The 20,677-nt window shown below is 33.0% G+C and overlaps 1 protein-coding gene across 1 annotated transcript in view; it reads left to right on the top strand.

The window, feature by feature from the left end:
• The window catches only part of LOC118197425 (puratrophin-1-like), a gene marked incomplete at its 5' end in the record, with an annotated part of 530,248 nt that overhangs the window by 237,048 nt on the left and 272,523 nt on the right, over positions 1-20,677 (top strand). The window contains one exon of the mRNA XM_085817830.1: positions 778-960. Coding sequence (XP_085673956.1) covers positions 778-960 — 183 coding nt within the window. The remainder of the gene's footprint in view (positions 1-777; positions 961-20,677) is intronic.

The following is a 20,677-nucleotide window of genomic DNA, read 5'->3' as shown; positions in this document are numbered from 1 at the left end:
ATGACACTTTACCTCGGCCAAGTAAATATTTTGTTTGACGAAATTTATCTTTCTGTTTTGTCAGATTCTATTGATAATATTTTGTCATTAGTATTTAAAATTTTTTTTGATTAATGTTGAAAGTAAATATACATTTTTCCAAATGGCAACAGGGACGGACGCTGGATATAAAAATGTTTTATTTCGAACATTATTGGTACTGAACAGCTTTAAATCTCTTAGTTTATTAAAAATAAATTCGATAAATTTGTACAAAATTTGAAATAAATCAAAAACAAATTCAAAATTTGAAATTCAGGCTTCGATGAGCCTATGTTCATGATTATAACTTGTAACATTCACTTTTTTTAACATTATTTTGACATTTTTAACATTTTTTTTTTTTTTTTTTTTTTTTAGTAACATATTTTCTCCTTTTCGAACATTTATTTAACTGTAACATTATTTTCAAATTTTTAACAGTTATTTGACTTTACGTAATTTTACTTAACTAAAAAAGTTACATTAATTCATATTGGTAATATTTCTTTGTTTTTTAGTAATATAATTTCTATCATTTATTTTACTTTGGCAACATTATTTTGAATTTTCTAACACGTATTTGAATTTCGGTAACATTCCTTTCATTTTTCCTATGCGGTCAATTTTTTCCCCTTGTGTTTATTTTACTTTTTATTTATTTATTTGAAAATTTTTGTTGAAATTTCTGGCAAGCTTTATGATTACATTAATTGCAAAAAGATGCTAATTATATGTTTTTTTTCTCCCCCCCCCCAGCTTCGGGCAAAATAACCGAGCTCGGAAAAGCGAATAATGAACTAATGTTCAGTTTACCGCCGGTGGTATCACCCGGAGAGGAGGAGCCCGACGACGGATACTGTGAACACGTGCTCACACAGCCGGCTACCATAAGCCAGGTGGATCCCGATCTTCTGCATTCGCAGATAGCCTTACTGCCGGGTAAGAGTTTTTTTATTAGTATTAGCTCGCTTGCATCTACTATATGTTGCTTTTTATCGCTATATCGCATATCGTGTTTTCGTTATTTGAATCTACCTCTATCGTAACGCTCATCTCTCGCTATAAATCACGGTTTAAATAAATAAATTGATGTTATGACTGAGCGAGGTTTTACTATATATATTATTATATAGTAAAACCTCGATATAAAATTTTTAATTAACATTTTATTTATTGAATTTCAAGATTGTTTTTATTAACATTAGCTTGTAATTATCACTATCTTGTTTTTAATAGCATTTTATTAGATTGCATTTTATTAGCATTTTATTTGTTTTATTCGCATTTCATCAGATTGTTTTTTTATTTTTGATGCTTATTTTTGTTTTATTAGCATTTATTTTATTAGAGTTTTACTAACCTTATTAGTATTTTATTTCTTTTCTGTTAATTCTATTTAATACATCTCAATATTGTTTTTCATTAACATTAACTTATGAAAGCTAATGCATCTGCCATCATTGTTTTTTATCTCTATATCGGAAATCTTATTTCTGTTATTGAATTCTCCCTGTATTGTGACGCTCATAGATCGCAATTTATTATGCGGTATTCACGTCTGTTATTATTTAATACTAAAGAATAATTTAGAACTTTAGTCTTATTTGTCGTAAGTTTGGCTAATTACTTTTTGTTGTATTAAACTTTCTTTTGATTTTAATTTTATTAATTTTTAAGCATCACAGAAACATAAAATTCTGCTTTCCCATTAAGCAAACAATGCATGTTTCAATTATTTTAGCATCCAGAAAAGTATTCTGAAATAAATATTTTATACCACCTTTCCATTAAGTATTTGTTTTCACTTCAGAGGCTTTTAAAATATCCAATAATACCCAGTAACAGTAGAATCACATTGGTTAAGAACTCCCACAGAAAAGGGGTATAATATTAAAACGTCTCTTAACATGACATGTATAAATTCTCTCTCTCTGTGTAATATATTATGGCCCCAATCGCGCCTTGTTCCCAAAGAACGTTTGACACCAGTGCAAGTAAATTTGTGAAATGTATTTTTTGAAGAAGGTAAGCAGCAGAACATACTAGTAATTCAATAAAACCTACCAAACAATAATCCAAGCGATCTTGAAGCGCAGAAGAACGAGCTAGTAATTCATTAAAACTTATTAAACAATAATACACTACTCCAAACCATTCAGAAACAGTGACATAAATAGGGGTATGCAAGGTATGCAGCTGAAGAGGGGCCCTAAGCCATAGAGGGCCCTTAGCTGTTCTGGTCAACTAAATTTACATAATTTTGGGAAGTTAGTAAAATTTTTTACTTTTGCTGGTAAAACTTAAAACATAAATACCACAATGTAGCCGTTATATAGTATCAGATAAAATATATATAGTGAAACAGACTTGGATGTAATGATGTAGAAAAGTTGGTGTGCACAAATGTCGATTCGTAATGAAGAGCAAACTTGGCAGCCGAGACAGGTTAAATATTCATTTATACTGACTGCAATTGACATCTGAGGCCGCATTTCACTTGGCACTCTAATTGTTCCTATTTTAAACACTTTACATTTTTAATAGCTTTGCGTTAAGAAGAGAAGCAGCGTGACAGAGTCATGGTGGTAACGGAAGCAGAAGCAAAGTGCGTAGTTATATAATACGGATGATAATACGGATAGTAAATACAATATAAACAAATAAAAACTTACATAAAAGTAATTAAAAATATTTTAAATCCCTTTCTTTCTGCAAAATATTCTAACTTCTTCTTTTCTATTTCTGCAACGCCTAATTATCAGAATAGCGAATTAGTTAGTTTTATGCAGTAGTCTCTTCCAATTATCAGAATAACTGATTAGTGAAATATTTCGTAATGCCCATTTATTTCAATATTTAATTAAATATATTTAATTTTAAGAAAATCACCTAAGTTCTTTGTCTAATACGAAATATAATTTTTAATGACAACATAATTTTAATCATTGTTTTATTATGCTGATGATGCTCCTAGTAATTGGCCCTCGCCTCTAACAGAAATAGTGGCCACTACAGCAAAAATTTATTTAATGTGTGTTTGGGTGCTTTTTGTACCGGTCTTTGTAATGGAATGTTGTTATAACGAGTATCGATTATACGAATGCAACGTGCTTGTCTTAGAATCTAGATACACAGATATTAACTTTCAAAATCGGAGGTAAAATTAAAAGGTTAGTTATTTATATAAAAATTTTTTCATGAAAATGAAGAGACCTTTAATAGGACTTTTTTAAAACAATCGAATGATTCACGTTCGTTCAATATTTTAACACCTTTCCTCGTGTAATATAGCTTAGAAAAAATCATAATAGTTCTTTTAGCACGGGTTAGAAAATTTCATTTAAAAATTAATTGACTGCATGTTAAATGTAACATTGAGCTGAAATCAAAGTTTAGTGTTTTTAAATAATAAAAAATTGCAATGTTCCGAGAGTGAACTGTAAGTTCTGTGATTAAAATGGAAACTTTTTATTTCATTTCTATAAATTATGAATCATTAAATTTTTCTAAAAATTTGAAGTTTCTCGGAATTTTTCTTGAGTAAAAATGAATTATTACCCACATCTCTAAATTAAAAGCACTTCCAAACAGTCAAATTACTTCCTTGTTCTAACTACTCAATTCGAGAATTTCTGCATGCATTCTAAGAATTTCGTGTTATTTTCGATCTGGCATTTTGTTTAATTAGTTTTTAACTAATATTTTGTATTTTTAGAGTTTGAAAAAGCTTTTACAATTGCTAGCATTTTACCGAAGTACATATACGCAATTTTTTAAGCCAGTGGCTTTTTGATATTAAATGAAAAATAGTATAAAATAAAAATTTGCTATATGACGGACAACATATTCAGAATTCTTACCGTAATTAATTCATTAAAAGTCGTAAAATCGATTACATTAATACCCTTTGAAAGTTATGCGTTTTTCATATAGAAACTTTTAGAGATCACGCATTATTTTCTCATGAGACATAGATGGGTCATGAGTTTCTAAGGGGCCTGAGTCGTCTGTAAATGTATGTCTTTTTCTAATTAAAAATTAATAAAAATTATTTATTGCAATTGTAGGCTTTGCGATATCTCGCCAATATTTATTTATTGCAATAGATAATTGCGAAAATTATATTTTGCGATATCTCGCCAATATTTATTTATTGCAATAAATAATTGCGAAAATTATTTATTGCAATAAATAAATATTGGCGAGATATCGCAAAGCTGACGAAGGTTTTAAATGATAATTTTTTCCTCCAAATCTGGCAAGAATAGGGCAAAACTCGCCGGACTTGGCGAAGATTTGGCATTATTTTTGTCCGGCACCTGTACAACTATAATTGGTACTATAATTGAACTGTAATTTATCCCTTTATTTTATTCTAACCGTATCCAGCCCTTATATGTAACTTCAACCGTGTATGCCTTCTAGTAATTTCGAAAAATAAAAAATACTAGATATTTCTCCGCGGCCGGAAAGAACTCACAGGAGAGAGCATCACTTCTCAGTTTTTCAGTTCAGAGCAGACTTCGGAGTATTTAGAGAGCTTCGCTGTTTAGATGCGCTTTGCTTTGCATTGTGTTTAAAATTCTTAGTGGTTTGGAGTGATAACTACTGATCGTACGTACTCTTTCATACTGAGGAAGAGCTACAAGAGTACTTTTGTGAAAAGTTTCAGAAATTATTTCTTTGGTAAAATAAATTCTATCAAGCTATGATGGATGTGCATCCAGTCCATTACCAATCAGTAGGAACGCAATAATATAAACATATTCGTCAATACATTTCACTTAGAAGTAACAAATCCGAAAAAGAAACTGACGTCTTAAATTTTGTTGCATTCTCCCATGTGCTTATTTTTTCTGTTTTTATAAATTGTGTGTTGATATTTTGCGAACACGACCACCCGTAATTCCAAACAACTTTGTTCTCCATGGAGGTAATCGCCTGAGACTACATGGTTACCAGTGATGTGCGAAATTTGCTCGTTTTCGAATAAATATTGGTTATCTTTAGAGCTTAGGGTTGTGGTAATCTTTGTTTTTTAATGCTTTTTGATGAGACGTATAGCGTAAATGATTTACTGCGCCTTTCAGGTGAGTTTGGTGGCACTGCATACGAAAGTTATGAATGATTATAAATTAAACGCTGTCGTTTAGCTCTAACATAATGCTTCCGTATTCAGAGCGCTTGTGTTGCTGCAGTTGTTTCTTCAGAAATTTTCATTATTTAATCTCGCTGTCTGCCAGAATACTGTAACTATTAATCAAGAGGTTTGCCTGTATTTCGCATCTTTTTTGTATGATGACGTGTTTTTTTACATGCAATTTATTTATTTTCTCCTGAGAATCTTCTAGGTGATGCTTCCTGGTGAACGTTATTGTGTATATTAGTGTACATTTCCTGGTACATTACTCTAAATGATCTGATGACACGTGCAAAAGGTTCTCGTACCCGCCTACTTATTTAATGTAGAATCTTCGGTATTTATTTCTTCTATTTTAGAGACATTAGGTTATTTCGAATCAGGAGAAATGAAAAATGAGCATTACCCTCGCCGGAACTCGAACCAGACCTCTCGATACGTCCCGAGTGTGCTGACCACTACACCACAAAGGCATGCTAAGAAGGCGTAAGAAATACCCTACAGTATCACGTTTCGTACATTTTGTTTGCTTTTATTTCTACATTTTTATTACCCTTCTTATTTATTTATAGTAGTACATTCTGTATTTCTTTTCTTGCATTGTATAATTTTTTGTACATATAGCCCATATCTGTTTTCCGTTTTATTTTCTTACTTGCATTTTTCATCGTCACTTTGTAGAGACATTAGAATTTTTTTGGAAGCAGACGAAATGAAAATTTAGCAACGCCTTCGCCGGGAATCGAACCACGGACCTCTGGAATACCGGCCCAGCGTGCAGAATACACCACGAAGTAATTCAATAAAACCCGTCAAACTATACACAAACCTGCAGACTATCCGAAAAAGTAGAAGAGTATATTATTTTTTAATAAAATTCGTTAAATCATAACACACACCTGAAAACGATTCGGAGAATCTATGAGCATAAAAACAATTCATTGAAATCCTCTATCTGGCCTCTAACTAAATCCTAAATCTGCAAAACCTCTTATCTAATGTCAGATCTGCAAACCATCCGGAAGAATAGAACAGCGTACTAATAATTCAATAAAACCCACCAGACGGTAACACAGACCTTCAGATGATCCAGAAAAATATAAAAAGCTACTAATAGTTCATTAAAACACAACAAGGGATTCACATACTTGCAGACTATCTGGAGTAGAAGAATATATTATTATTGAATAAAAAAAACTACCAAATGATAACACACGAATGAAAATGATCCGGGAGAATGGATGAATATACTAATAATTCAGTAACACCTACCAAACGATAACACAGACCTGCAAACGTTCCAGAAGAGTATAAGGAGAAACTTTTTTTCCTTAAATTGCGGGCACTATCCGGTTTTAGACTTTCGTCACTACTGAGGTCAGAAGTGCTGGTTATTTTAGCATTGAAGCACAAATTGGCGGCTACTGTTACCTCCTATGAGGGGACAAACAATTTACGTGCATACCTTCTTCGGGATTCGAACCTGGGCCCTTCGGTATCGCAGCCGGTTCCCCTAACCACTAAAAGAAGATACTACATTAAAACCCGTCATCCGATGCACAAACCAGCAGACTATCCGGAAAATTAGAAAAATACATTATTATTCAATAAAACTCGTGAAACAGTAACATACGCCTGAAAACGATGCGGAAGTATCCATTAAAACCTTCCAAACCATATTAGTTACCTGCAACAATGCGGAAGCCCGTATGATAACATTTCAAGTAAACATGCCAAACGATAACACATAATTGAAAAAGATATTAGACTCGAAGAACATATTAATTTTTCAGAAATCCTGCCAAGTAGAACCCGCGCCGACAAATGATTTGGAGGACTAGAAAGATGTACTTATAATTCAGAGGCGCCTGCCAAACGATAATATACTTCTGCAAAGGACCTGAATCCTGAAACATACTAAAATTTCAAGCAAAACTGGCAAACGATAGCACAAACCTGCAGACGATATTGAAGTTAGAAGAATATACATATAAATCAATAAAACTAGCCGAACGATAAATCATGTCTGCAAACGATGCTGAGAAGACCCTTTTATTCAATCATAAAATTAACAAATGACCCAACTTGGTTTACAATAAGCCAAGCACATTTGGCTAAACAAAAATGCGTAACTAATAATAATTGTAGGGTGTGATAGGTTTGCCTAACGGCTCACAGAATGCTTTAACGTGCAGGAAGACCTCTGGTCTATAGTAACCGGCGAGACAAGCTTAAAGGCGAGAATACATCCACGCCGCTACTGCTAATAATCGCAGCACAACGTAGCCTGGAATAGGCAGACACGCTCTAAAAAATAACTTCCGAAACTCTTGCTTAAATAGCACTTCATTCTACCTTTATCTGAATAAACTCTCGCTATGTCATTTATGTTCTGGTATGAAAAGCGTGGGTGAAAAGAGGGTAATATGAATGAATAGCTTTTCAACTTAAAATGAACTATTAGTTAAAGATAAATAAGTTATTTTTAACTTCACAAGTTTAATGTTAGTAAAATATCGTCTGGTTATAGACTAGCTTTTCTAAGCAGTTGTATTCTGCTGAATCAAAGCAAACGTTTGATCACGAGGATGTAAAGCAAACGATCAGAAAGCCCAGGAGAATAGATTAATAATTCGAATCGAATTATGAATGCAACGTTTCCACAATATTTCAGAATATCTTTTATCAGTTCTCTTAAAGTTGCCAAAAGATGATTGACAGTGTTCATATTTATGACATGTCCACTAGCTTCTGCCCAAATATTGTCTACGTACAGAAAGAATTTTGAATGCACTTTGTTGTTTCCTCTGATTTAGTAAAGATCTACCTTTAACGAAAGGATGTAATCTCGCAGCTCAAAGCAAACGGTTCGGAAGAGCATACTGGAATTAGAATTCAAAATTCAAATAAAAGTAGTAACATAAATACAAATACATAGTTTCTGTAAAAGGTTTCACTGCTTCGTTTTTTTCTTTCAGTGTTTAATGCCTGTAAAATCGCAAACGAGAATTGACTGTATTTTCCCCATAACATATGAAATTTTACGAAAATATCGTCTGTTTGCTGAGAGAATTTTCTGCCTTAGTAATCGAATGCTTTATCGAATTTCAACAAACCTGGCAAAAGTCAAATTAAAACATTTATTACTATGCTATATCAACGTACCTTATATAAAAATCGCTAAAATATCGTCTGATTATGGAAAGAATTTTTCGTGCATTTAATCGTTGCTTTAACAATTTCAACTAACCTACCAGACGATAATTAATATAATTCATTATTAAGCCGTCTCAACTTGCTTTTGCTAAAATATCGCCTGCTTAAGTAGTTAATCGTAGATGCTATAGAAAGATTGCATATCCATCATAAATTAATAAACAAACAAGTATATTCAAAGTAAAGCAGCATTTTTCGGCTTCGTTTAGGAAAGAATTCTCAAACACTCTGGTCTGCAAACGAAACATTTTCGCAAAAGCATATGGGTGGGATTGTCAATTCTGTCAGTATTTCCCAAAGCGCGACGAGGCCTGACATGGTGACATTCCAATGTAAAACCCCCACCTATTATTATTATTTAAGCAGAGGATGTTTTAACTGCGTAGAAAATTGTGCCCTTAAGTAAACGGTATTTTGCAGAGAGCAAGTTCAGATGTGCTGCTAATTATCATTTGGCAGATTCTTTGCAATTTGTTATGATAAAGGAAACTATTAACTGCATAGCAATCTTTGTAAGCAGACATTTTACAGAAAGCAAGCCATGGTGATAAATGGTATCAATTATCATTCGACAGATTTACTGTGATCTGTTAAATTTAACGATAGTCTGCGTAAAAATTTCGGTTTGTAACCAGGCAATATTTTACGAAAAGCAAGTTGAGATGCCATGATTTTAAATGCTGTCACTTATCATTTGCCATTTGCTGGAATTTGCCAAAGCAAACAATTTTTTGCATAGAAATGTCTGTCCTCAGGCAGACGATATTTTACGGTAAATAACTTGAGCTGTCTGATGCTAAATGCTGTCAGTTATCATTCAGTGGTTTTGCTGGAATTGGTCAACATTTATTTGCATTGCAAATTTCGCCCGTAAGCAGATGGAAAACAACTTAATAAGTGATAATACTAATTACTGTCAGTTATAATAGGGGGACCGGAAAGTAATGTCGCTTTCTTACATTAAATTCAAACGAATAAATTTGTAAGAAGTTTTTATTTTTAATCAATAATATAATCACCTTCGTTATCAGCAACCTTTTGCCATCTAGTATGCCGATTTCATTCCCAGACCGATAAAAATCAATTGGTTTTTTAATAAAATATCTCGAGATGGCATTTTGGACATCATCCAAATTTTCAAATTTTTTGTCACTAAGAAAATGTTGTAGGGATAGGAATAAATAGAAATCCGAGGGTGCGATATCGGGCGAATATGGTGGGTGAGGCAGTACCTCCCACCCCAATTCATTATATTTTTCCAGTGTTCGTCTTGCACAGTGCGGTCTTGCATTGTCGTGTTGCAGAATGACGCCTTTTCCGTTGACAATCGCCAGATATTTTTCGACTAAATATTGGTTCACTAGATCCAATTGTTCACAATAAAGGTCTACATTAACAGTTTTTCCAGGTTTCAGCAATTCAAAATGAACAATTCCGCGAATACTCCATCAAACGCCCAGAAGCGCCTTTTCGGGATGTAAACCCTTTGTAACCCCTATTAAAACTGCTTTTTGAGTTTTGGATTATCATATAGGACTTATTTTTTTATCCCCACTAATCAAACGATCAAAAAACGGTTCTATATGGTGCCGTTGAAGCAATACGTTGCATGTGATGGATAGGTTGGCTTTCTTCTTTTCAGACGATTATAGGGAACTCAAACACCTGCTTTGCTTATTTTTCCATTCTGCTTTAAATGTTCTTGGATGGTCGACCAAGGTTGGTTAAGAATGTTTGACATGGATTTGCTTCCACTTCTGCCCTTAGCATGTTGTTGTCGACATGCGCAGAAACGACATTACTTTCCGTTCCCCCTATTAGTTTGAAAGCTGCTAAAATTTGTTAGAGCAAATGATTAACTGTATATAATTTTCTTTTCGCATAAGCTGATGGTACTGTACGAAAAGAACTTGAGATATCAGGCTTCTAAGGTTAGTAATCGTTTGGCAGTTTGTTGGAATTTGTTAAGCAAACGATAGTCTGCGTAGAAAATAGCACTCGAGGGATATTTTATGGGAAACATTGTGATCTAATCAGACTAATTCCTCTTACGTCGTATTTACGCCAATTTTCAATTCGTTTCTGCATCCGAATAGCTGCTTGGCTCAAGTGGGAAAAAATTCGCTCTCGTTTTCAGTACATTCATTCAGTAAAGTTACTGAGGCGTTGCAAAAATTCTCTGAACCGTTTTCCCTTTTGTGTCGTTGTGAGAACCGAATAAAAAAAGAATGTTACCTAGAAGACGATTTTGTTGGACGTACGTTGAACCGTTTTTCTGAAAATCGAATCTCATTCATCATGCTGAGGAATGGTTGAATTGTATCATAAGTACAAGTTATGAGCATTTACTTTTAAACCCATCACAGCTGTGGGTGGCAACATTAAACGTTTTTACGAATTCGTACGTGAATTCGTCTACTCAAATCCACGTGACCGGAAGTCAAAGACGACGTCTATTCTTGGTTTTTAAAAAATGTATCTTAAATGGTATCCGATTTATTATCAAATATCAAGGTAAGTTATTTAACATTTAACGCATATTTTACTGCATATTCCGTTTAAAAATGTTGCACCAAATGCTGTCCCTACTCATTATTTTTAAAATATTAAATAATGAATCTTTATGTATGTATGTTGTGGACAAACGACAATACGTACAGCTAACCGTATTTTGAATATTCATAGTCATCCACGTGAACACTTGCACTTCGAAACTCAAATTTGGAATTTCTTTTTGGTTTATTTAATTTTTTGTGAGAATTTAATTAATTTTTTTAAATAAACTCCGCTATTTGGAAGCGAGTAGTGGCAACAGTATTCGACATAAAACATTTTCATTTCCGGCGCACCTAACTGTTGCCTTTCAGTTTTGATCAGTCAAGGAGGTTAGAATAAATGGAATAAGCCTCCTCCGTATGTCCCTTGCAATAAAAATGAAACCATGAAGCGTAACGTTGTGACGTCATGGCTTATCATGGCCGCTGCCATAGGCGGACTCCTGTTTGGTTTTGTTTGCATTCGAATCGGTGTTGTGTACATGTTAGCTATTCATCATAATATTTATAAGTGTCCAGTTAAAAATACTTAATGATTTTCTACTTAGTACATAGAAAAATCACAAGGACTGCAAATAACTGTTTCAAATTTAATAAAATCTAGTACAAATCTAACTCAACGATTTCAAAGCGAGCGATGGCAACATTGTACGGAAAAAAACATTTTTATCTCCAGCGCGCTAGACTGTATATCCGAAATTCTAAAGATATGCTAATTGTGATATTGCTGTTGAATTGAATTTTATGTGGTTTAGGTGCGAAGAACGTGATATTTAACAAATATAACACACAAAAACGTTAAAAAAGGTCCCTTTGAGATAAAAAAAAATCTAAAAGTTTTCGGATTTTATGTATAAGATTTTTTTCCTCTCTTTCAAAAAAATTACTTTAGGCGGCTAGCCGATTGTTAATGCTATGAAATTGAAATAAATATCTCATTATAAAAATATAAAAAATAGGAAGGCTTTCAGGTTTTATATTATGCCCAAAAGGGCTTTTTTACGTTTTGTGTGTTATCTCTATTTATGAAATGTAATGTTCTTCGCTCTTAAACCATAAAATTAAATTCAGCAGCAATATCACAAAAATAATTTTAAAAGAGCATATCTTTAGACTCTCCGATACACAGTCTCGCACGCTGGCGATATATATATATATATATATCCTCTTTCCCTCTGTAGAGTGTTGCCATTGCTCTCTTTGAAATCGTTTAGTTTGTTAATCAAAAAGTCGTTAAATTTTTAAAAAATATGAAATAGGTAATGAAACAAATTCCAAATTCCAAATTTGGGCTTCCACATGCCCATATTCTAGTGGATGACTACGTTATTCAAAATTGGATGTGTGTAGGTACCGCTGTTTTTTTTAATGCGAGAAACATACATGCATTCATGCATAGATTCTTCATTATTTAATTTCATTAAATATATTTTACGCAACAATTTGAAAAGTGAAACAACACTTGTAATGAACCAACGCAAAATGCGAAAATGAAATTAATAGTCCTTCTGGGCAAATTGCCCTTCTGGCTAAAATATTATCTCATTGAATAAGAAGGGAGAGGGAAGATAGCTCAAAATAATTAGTACGAAAATATTAACAATTCGAACGTGAGAAAACACCTATGAATATAGGTATGAAGAAATTAACCAAAAAATAGTAGCTAAATTAACTGAGAATTAATTAAAAGGAGAAATGAAGATTCTGACAATGGAAAATTAGCAATTTGGTTGTAGAATTTTCGTCAGATTAAAGTATTTTTAGTGAAACGATGAGAATCGAATTTCAGAATTCCCATTTATATTACTGGTTAAAGAAGTACTGAATTTCTATTGTTCGTCATAAGTTTATAACCGTCAAGGAAAATGACATGACCTCTGATGTCGCGTGCTGCTTTTTGTTATTTTCAGTACTTCTCTTGCTACTTTGAATGGAAAATGTATGGCAACACCGCCTGGGAGACTGAATTTGCGACTACATCAACGTGAGCTTGCGAACCTCTGATGTCATACAGCTGAATTTGTGATGACATTTGAGATCATGTGAGATTACGAACCTATTACGTCACAAAATAACGCAATCTCGGACGTCACGTGAGGCTTTTCGATTCTTCTCTTGCTACATTAGTTCAAAAATTTCCTGCAACACTACATACATCTCAGCTTTTCAGTCTTTAAGAACACCATTTAAGTCTTCGGTAACTCTTTTTTTTGTATGTCTTCGGTATTATTAAAATTAGGCGAGATATTTACTTAAATAGCCTTGAGGTTTTTAAATCTGGAGGATAAGGCGGATGGGTTGGAATTGCGACATTTTTCTGTGCTAGAAACTCCTTGAATAGAAAGAATTGAGTGACTGCGCATTGTCAGGTAGTAGAATGCAGGCATAGCACGCTGAACTTCAGAAATCTGCTCCATCTGTCTCTCCTGAAGACATTTCTTGCGAATTATACTTTTGGGATCGAAGGAAAGTCACCAATATGAACTTTATTCGATATTTCTGTAATCGAAATCTGTGTGCTCTTGGTGAACCTTGCCCATTCCTAGAAGACGACTGCTTTTTGTCTCGGGATCATAAGGAAAGAACTAAAATCTTCTGCAGTCGCAATTTAATTGAAAAGCTTTGCTATTTTTTGTCGCTTTACATCAAGGCTTTATTCTGTTATTACTAGCGCCACTGAATCAGAGCAAACTGTTAACTGCGTAAAAAATTATGTTCTTAACATACGATGATTTACGGAAAGCTAGTTGAGATGAAATGATAATAAATGCCGTCGTCAATAATCGTTTGGCAGTTATATTGAAATTTGTTAGGACAAACAATTAACTGCGTAGATAATTACGATCGTAAGCTGATTTTGCGAAAAAACAACTTGAGATGTAATGATAATAAATGCCGTTGAATGCACTCAGTCCTTCACTCGAACATGTTCACCTCGAAGCTAGAATATTGAATTTCGAATATGGTTATGATTTATTTCATATTTTGTGCAAATTTCATGAATTTTTTATGAGCAAACTTGCATTTGTAAACGAGCAGTGTCAACATTTTGGGAAATAAAATATTTTTATCTCCAAAGGGCGAATGTGTTACCATTCGGCGGTATGTAAGATATTAGTCTTACGGTTTTAATCAATACACACCACTGCTTAAAAACAGTGTGCTATCACTGCCCAAAATAAAATATTTTTACCTTCCACACGCCGACATGTTGCCATTCTGTAAAGCGTAAGGTAGTATTTCATCTTCATATTAATCTGTCTGTTATTGACTATCAAACGAAGCAGTTTATTTACCAGAATAAAAATGCATTAAAATAGTAAGTTATTTAATAAGAAATATTAAATACTTTTTTAAACAAATTACTAAAGTTAATTAACTCGGAATGCACAAAAAACTTTTATACATTTAGTAATATGAGATCTCCTGCCTTTTTCTTCTCCGGCTTCCGATGGAGAAACGCTGCGGTGTGTCCCCTTTTCTGTCGCTTGAAAAATCGATTTCGAACATTCACGTCTATTTACGTTTATCTTCCTGTCATGCTCAGGTAATATTGACGTTTTTCCCTTCCTTTTTAAAATGTTCTGTCGTCCTCTCGTCTGCGTAGGTATAACCGCCATTGATATTTAGGCTGAGGAACGTGTACTTTCAAATAAAAATCACTCTTAACTAGGATAAATTCTATCAGTTATCGTTTGGTGGTTTTCCTGCAAGCGATTAACTGCGTAAAAATATACGTTGTCAGTTATCGTTTGTTGCTAGTTGTTAAAGCAAATGATTATCCTCATAAAAAGTTCCGTATGTCAGCAGACGATATTTTAGCAAAACCAAGTTGAGACGGTATAGTAATAAATGCTTTCTTTTCTTTCTTTTTTTTCTTTTTCTTTTTTCTTTTTTTTTTAAATTCGTTAAAGCAAACGATTAACTGCATAGAAAATTCTACCTATAAGCAGACGATATTTTATGGCAAGCCAGTTGAGATATCATCGTACTAAATGTTCTCAATTATCATTCCCCAGGTTTTCTGGAAATTATTATTGCAAACAATTAACTGCATAGAAAATTATGCTCGTAAGCAGACGGTATTTTACGGCAACTGACATGTCGTGATATTTAATGTTTCCAATTATCGTTTTGCAAGTTCTCTGGAATTGTTAAATCAAACAATTATTTGCATAGCAAATTCTATCCATAAGCAGACGATATATTACCGAAAGCATATTGAGTGCGAAAGGCTTTGAATTATCGTTTACACTTTTATTGTTGAAATTATTAAAGCAAATGTTTAACTGTGTAAAAAATTTTTTCGTAAGCAGACAATATTTTATGGCACTCAAATTGACATGTCATCATACTAAGTGTTTTCAATTATTGTTTAGCAGGCTTGTTGGAATTTTTTAAAGCAAACGATTAACTGCAGAGAAAATTATTTCCGTAAACAGACGATATTTTAGTAAAAGCCAGTTGAGACGGGATAGTAATAAAAGCTTTTTATCGTTTGGCAGGCTCGCTGGAATTTGTTAAAACAAACGATTAATTGCGTAGGAAATGTGTCCGTAAGGAGATGGTATTTCACAGAAGACAAGTTGAGATGTCCTAATAATTTGTACTATCAGTTATTGTATGGCAGATTTGCTTGATTTTGTTAAAGCAAACCATTAATTACATAGAAAACTCTGTCTGTAAGCAGACGATATTTTACGGAAAGATTTTTGCGGAATGTCAGTTGTCATGTTGCGAAATGCTGACAAATTATCGTTTTGTGGATTCGCTGGAATTTCTTCAAGCAAACGATTAACTATGTAACATATTGTGCCCGTAAGCAAATAATATTTTACGGAAAGAAAGTTAAGAGGTCATGGTAATGAATGCTGTTAATTATCGTTTGACGCATTGGTTAAGTTGTTAAGTTAAAGGAAAAAATTAACTGTATAGAAAGTTTTGTTCGTGAGCAGACGACATTTTACAGAAAGCAAGTAATAGTGATAAATGCTAGCAGTTGTTGTTTGGCACGTTTTCTGTAATTTGTTAAATCAAACACTTAACTGCGAAAAAATTTTGTCTGTAATTTATTGAGCTTATGACTGTACTATTCGAAAGTATGATTTTTTAGGTTTGCTTCGATAAATTAAAATTAATCTTTTATAGATAAAAGATGTTCACATGCATTTTTGAAGTCATTTATGCTTTATTAATGTGAGCATTTCTAAAATTTATATTAAAATTTTATTTAAACTGAATCGCATTCATTCGAAATCTATGTTATTATATCTAAAATTTAAGTGTTTATAGGCGAAAGATTCAACGTGTTCGTATCTATTTTTTGAAAGTTCATTACTGAGCGCATTTCTAAAATTCATATTCAAATTTCATTTAAACTGAGTCATAGTGATTCGAAACTCATGTTATTAAGTGCTTTTCGGGAAACTAAATTTTAAATCTTTCTAGGTGAAAGATATATGTTCATGTGCAATGTTTGGAAAGTCATTAGTGTGTGCATTTCTAACATGCGTGTTCAAATTTCTTTTAAACTGAATCGCACTCAATGCAAATAGATGTAATTAAGTTTGTTCGATAAATTAAAATTTAAACCTTTCTAGGTAAAAGATACACGATGTATATATACACTAAGTATTGTAACATAGACGTCCTAATGGTCCATTGTCTATCTTGGAAACGTGTTGGACTGATGAAACCCCTATTCCTCATGGACAACTAAGTTCACGTGTTGGAGTGATGAAACCCCTATTTCTCATGGACAACTAAGACTGATTACTTGAATGATTTGAAGATTACAAAGCCGGACATACAGCTGTTGGAAAACAACAAGCTTATGCATTCTACCATAACCGGAAGACTCGTCATAAAGAATTTAAGGAAAGTCACAGCAGAGTTATAGTCTTAATCCCTGATAGTGAAAACAAAGTTTGTGCGAGATGAACTGGGCCTGCTGCGATCATCAGAAGCATACTGATTATTGGCAAATGTCTAATGATACTTCGCAGCATGTTCACGGAAACAAGATAGGAGAGTTCAAGACTGCTGTGAATTATGTCGGTGTGATATATGATACAGACATTGATTTCGGAGAAGTAAATAACGTTCCAAGAATTGTTCCACTGAAAGCAGAAGAACACTATTCCGATGAAGAGTTTGGTCTTTCGCGCTTCGAACCACACAAGAGAGAACTCGTGGAAATTAAGAAAGCATGCCAGTCTAAGATCTGGTATTCCGAAAATTGCCAATATTGGAGAACATTTCATAAAAATTTCATGAATATTGCTTTTATTAAAAATTATTTCAACAAATGTTTGTATGTGGATTTGACAGGTCATTCAAAGGCGCAGTCAAATCTTTTAGAGCGGATGTGTGATGAACACTACGCATGCGTACTTTAGTCGATGGGCGCGCGTTTTCGCTCTCTCTCACGTGACACAGAGTCGAGAATATAGAACTAGAAGAGAATGTTATAGATTGTTACACGCAGTACGCCAGCTGAATACTATGTTACTAACTTTATGTAAATTATATTTGTTTTGTTCAGGTTATAATAAAGTGTTTGTCCTATTTGTACTTACGTTATATGAAAATGTTCACATCAAGCCCACGTTAAATATATCTAGAACCCCTCAAGACATGTAAGAGAGTGCGCACTTCTCAAATTTGTATTCAAATTTCATTTAAAAGAAAAATAATGATTCGAACGCACTTATTAAGTCAGTTTCGTTAAATTAAAGCTTGAGTCCTTTTTGGTAAATTACATCATGTTATGTGCAGTTTTTTAAAATTTATTCATATCAGCGCTGTCTTGCAAGAAATGTTTTTGTTTATCTGAGCTTCGCAGAAAATAAACATAGTTTTAAAAAAATGTGCCAGAGAATTCGATGCCTCTGTGAATATCGCAGAGAACAAACATAGTTTAAAAAAAAAAAAAAAATGTACGAGAGAATTTGATATTCCTCTCTCCCCCATTAGTCGTGATTCTGGGAATTTCCTCACAAGCCTGATTGAGACATCCCTTCTGCCCTCCGTCTAACAGATTCAGAATTCTATGGCTTTGTTGGAGCCAATCTGCTGATTCAAAAAGATGAAAAAAAATTTTTTTTCTTTTAAATCTAAACTACACATCAACTTTCCTTGGATGAACTGAAGAATAAATTACGTGTTACACACCAGCTGTTGTGTTTTTCCATGTGTGTACACGACTTTCTGTAGATTCTTTAAATATACAGTCACTTCTTTTATAACCCAAAATATAATTATTTAAAAAAATACTACTGCTAATCATAATAATTAGATCATTTATTTAAGTTAATCTGGAATTGATTCGAAAGTATAAATTTATTCGATTAGAGTTAAGGTCTCAAACGCAGGCATCCTGGTGTCTAACGCCATTCCACCGGAGAAAGTGAAGAAGAATACCCCCACTCTCACATTCACTTGTTTCGAGACTAAAAAGGAATTTTTCATCGCAAGGCCCGCAATGGGATTACCTCAGTTTACTGGGAAGTACTGCCTAGCGCAGTAGAAAGCCATTATAACCATCTATGTATCAAGGTATCTGAAGGAAAATGAAAGTTAGGAGATACTTAAACGCCTATTGTAACCTTTAATAGACATATATACATAGATCACCACTGTGAATCTGTTAAGGCATTAATTCGTGCAATGGAACCGGTTAGTCTACAGACACACCTTCTATTGAAACGAATGCATTCGGTTGCGGTTAACAACTTATTCTTAAATTGTGCAAACACAAACGGTGCTGTGTAGGGATTTATTTTATTATTATTTTTTTATTTATCCATTGAAATCTATTAATCGAGCTCATTTTTATTTTGTAGTCAATGGTCATTAATATGATTTCAACCAATTAGAAATAACATGTCTTTTTTTTCCCGTTATATAAGCCGAAACATTTTATCGCATGTTTCCGTGTATAAGAAATAGTGCATATTTTCGTCTGTAAACCGAAATAGTTGTTCATGTGTTTTTATGTATAAACAGAATTTTTTTTACTGCGTATTTGCGTGTATAAATTAAGAATTTTTATCAAACATTTGTGACTGAAGTTCGGAAGTTGAAAATGCCTTTTTCTGTGTATAAGAAATACCACATATTTCTGTGTGTAAGCCAAAACCTTTTACCTTATATTTTCGTGTATGATGTATATGAAGCATCGTATATTTTCGTGTATTAGCTGAAACGTTTGATAGTATATTTCTGTGAATTGTAAGAAATCTTCTTCTTTTCTACTTTGTATTCTGTTGTGTTATTCTGTTCTGTTGCTTCTTTTCACATATAATCCGCTATGTTCTGTATTTTATTTTGTACTGCAGTATTTCTGTTCCGTTCTTTTCCGTTCTACATTCTATTGAATTCTTTCTATTCTAATCCGTTCTCTTTTGATATGTATTTTATGCTGTTCTGCGCTATATTTCGTTCTGCTTTATTCTACATTCTATTTTCTTGTGTTATATAGTTTGCTCTTATATATTTCGCTGTGTTCCGTATATTATACAAGTTCCCTATATTTCTCTTTCGTTCTATATTTTATTCTGTTGTGTTTGTTGCAGTTATCTTCTATTCTATTCTACATTCTACTGAATTACTTCCATTCTGTTCTGTTCTTTATTTCATTCCGTTGTATTAGGTCTTCTATTCTGTTTAGCCATAAGTAGCATTATTATTATTTGCAAAGTCAAATAATGTTATTAGTGATTAAAAAATAAAATTTTAAAATGATTTTGTGATTGCCAGTAATTTTTACCCGGCCCCTGTTGGGTTTGTTTGTATGCATAACTTCAGAGAGGCTGTCGTCTGTCTTCAGAAAGTCTGTGCAATCATTTAAGCTTCAAAATCCTGTTATAAACAAGCCTTTAACTTTTTTACTTCCGCATCGGTAATTTAATCCGTTTAATGACATTAATACTCAAACTATCGTTTGGCATTTTCCGGATACGGCTATCCTGTTGACTGCTGCCAACATGCGAAAAGAAAACTCATTATTTGCCCGTTATCCGTAATTCAGTATGGAATTCGACTATTTACCTAGCGTCTCTGCTTACATACGTTGTGTTTGTGTATGTTTTTGTAATATAAGCTGACATTATGCTTGATTCGGATTATAATTATTTTTTTATTATTCTCTTTAATATTTTTAATGAGGATTAACAAGTTAAATATTTTATGCTTTTCCCATTGGCAATATATTGCTTTTGAATCGCTGAGTTTGTTAATCCAAGATTCACTCAGTTCGCACAAAACATGAAAGGCAAAAAAAAGTCTGAACAAACTTCAGATTTTAAAGTCGCCCCCGAGGATTTTAAAACTTTAGTGAGACTCTCTTTGTATATTTTTTTATATTAACAAATATGCTTGTTTATGTATTCATATTGCAAATATATAATCCCTTGAAAACCACTTACTAACCCATTGAATTCGCTTTCATAACAGGAGTTGGTTTACATCTACATCTCAGAAATTTTTCACTTGTAGTTTACAAACCCAATTTATTGAATCAATGTAATGAATAATTACAAGCTAAAAGATTGTAAATTAAATTCTAAAAGACAGTTCAAAAACCTAATTCAACCCTGCACTGATATCTGCAACAACTGATGATAATACTGTTAAATAAAAATCTGGTATGGACACCGCGTGACTTCCTTGTACGGCCTATTAAATTATACACATGTTTTGCAGCATTTCATTTAAACCTATTTCCTAGAATTTCATTAGAGAT

The sequence above is a fragment of the Stegodyphus dumicola genome, chromosome 5 (genome assembly GCF_044657685.1).
Source record: "Stegodyphus dumicola isolate Sdum_Otavi_A_Nest chromosome 5, ASM4465768v1".
Lineage (NCBI taxonomy): Eukaryota > Metazoa > Arthropoda > Arachnida > Araneae > Eresidae > Stegodyphus > Stegodyphus dumicola.
Note: the sequence above shows the minus strand (reverse complement) of the source record. Positions and strands in the feature narration are given on the sequence as shown.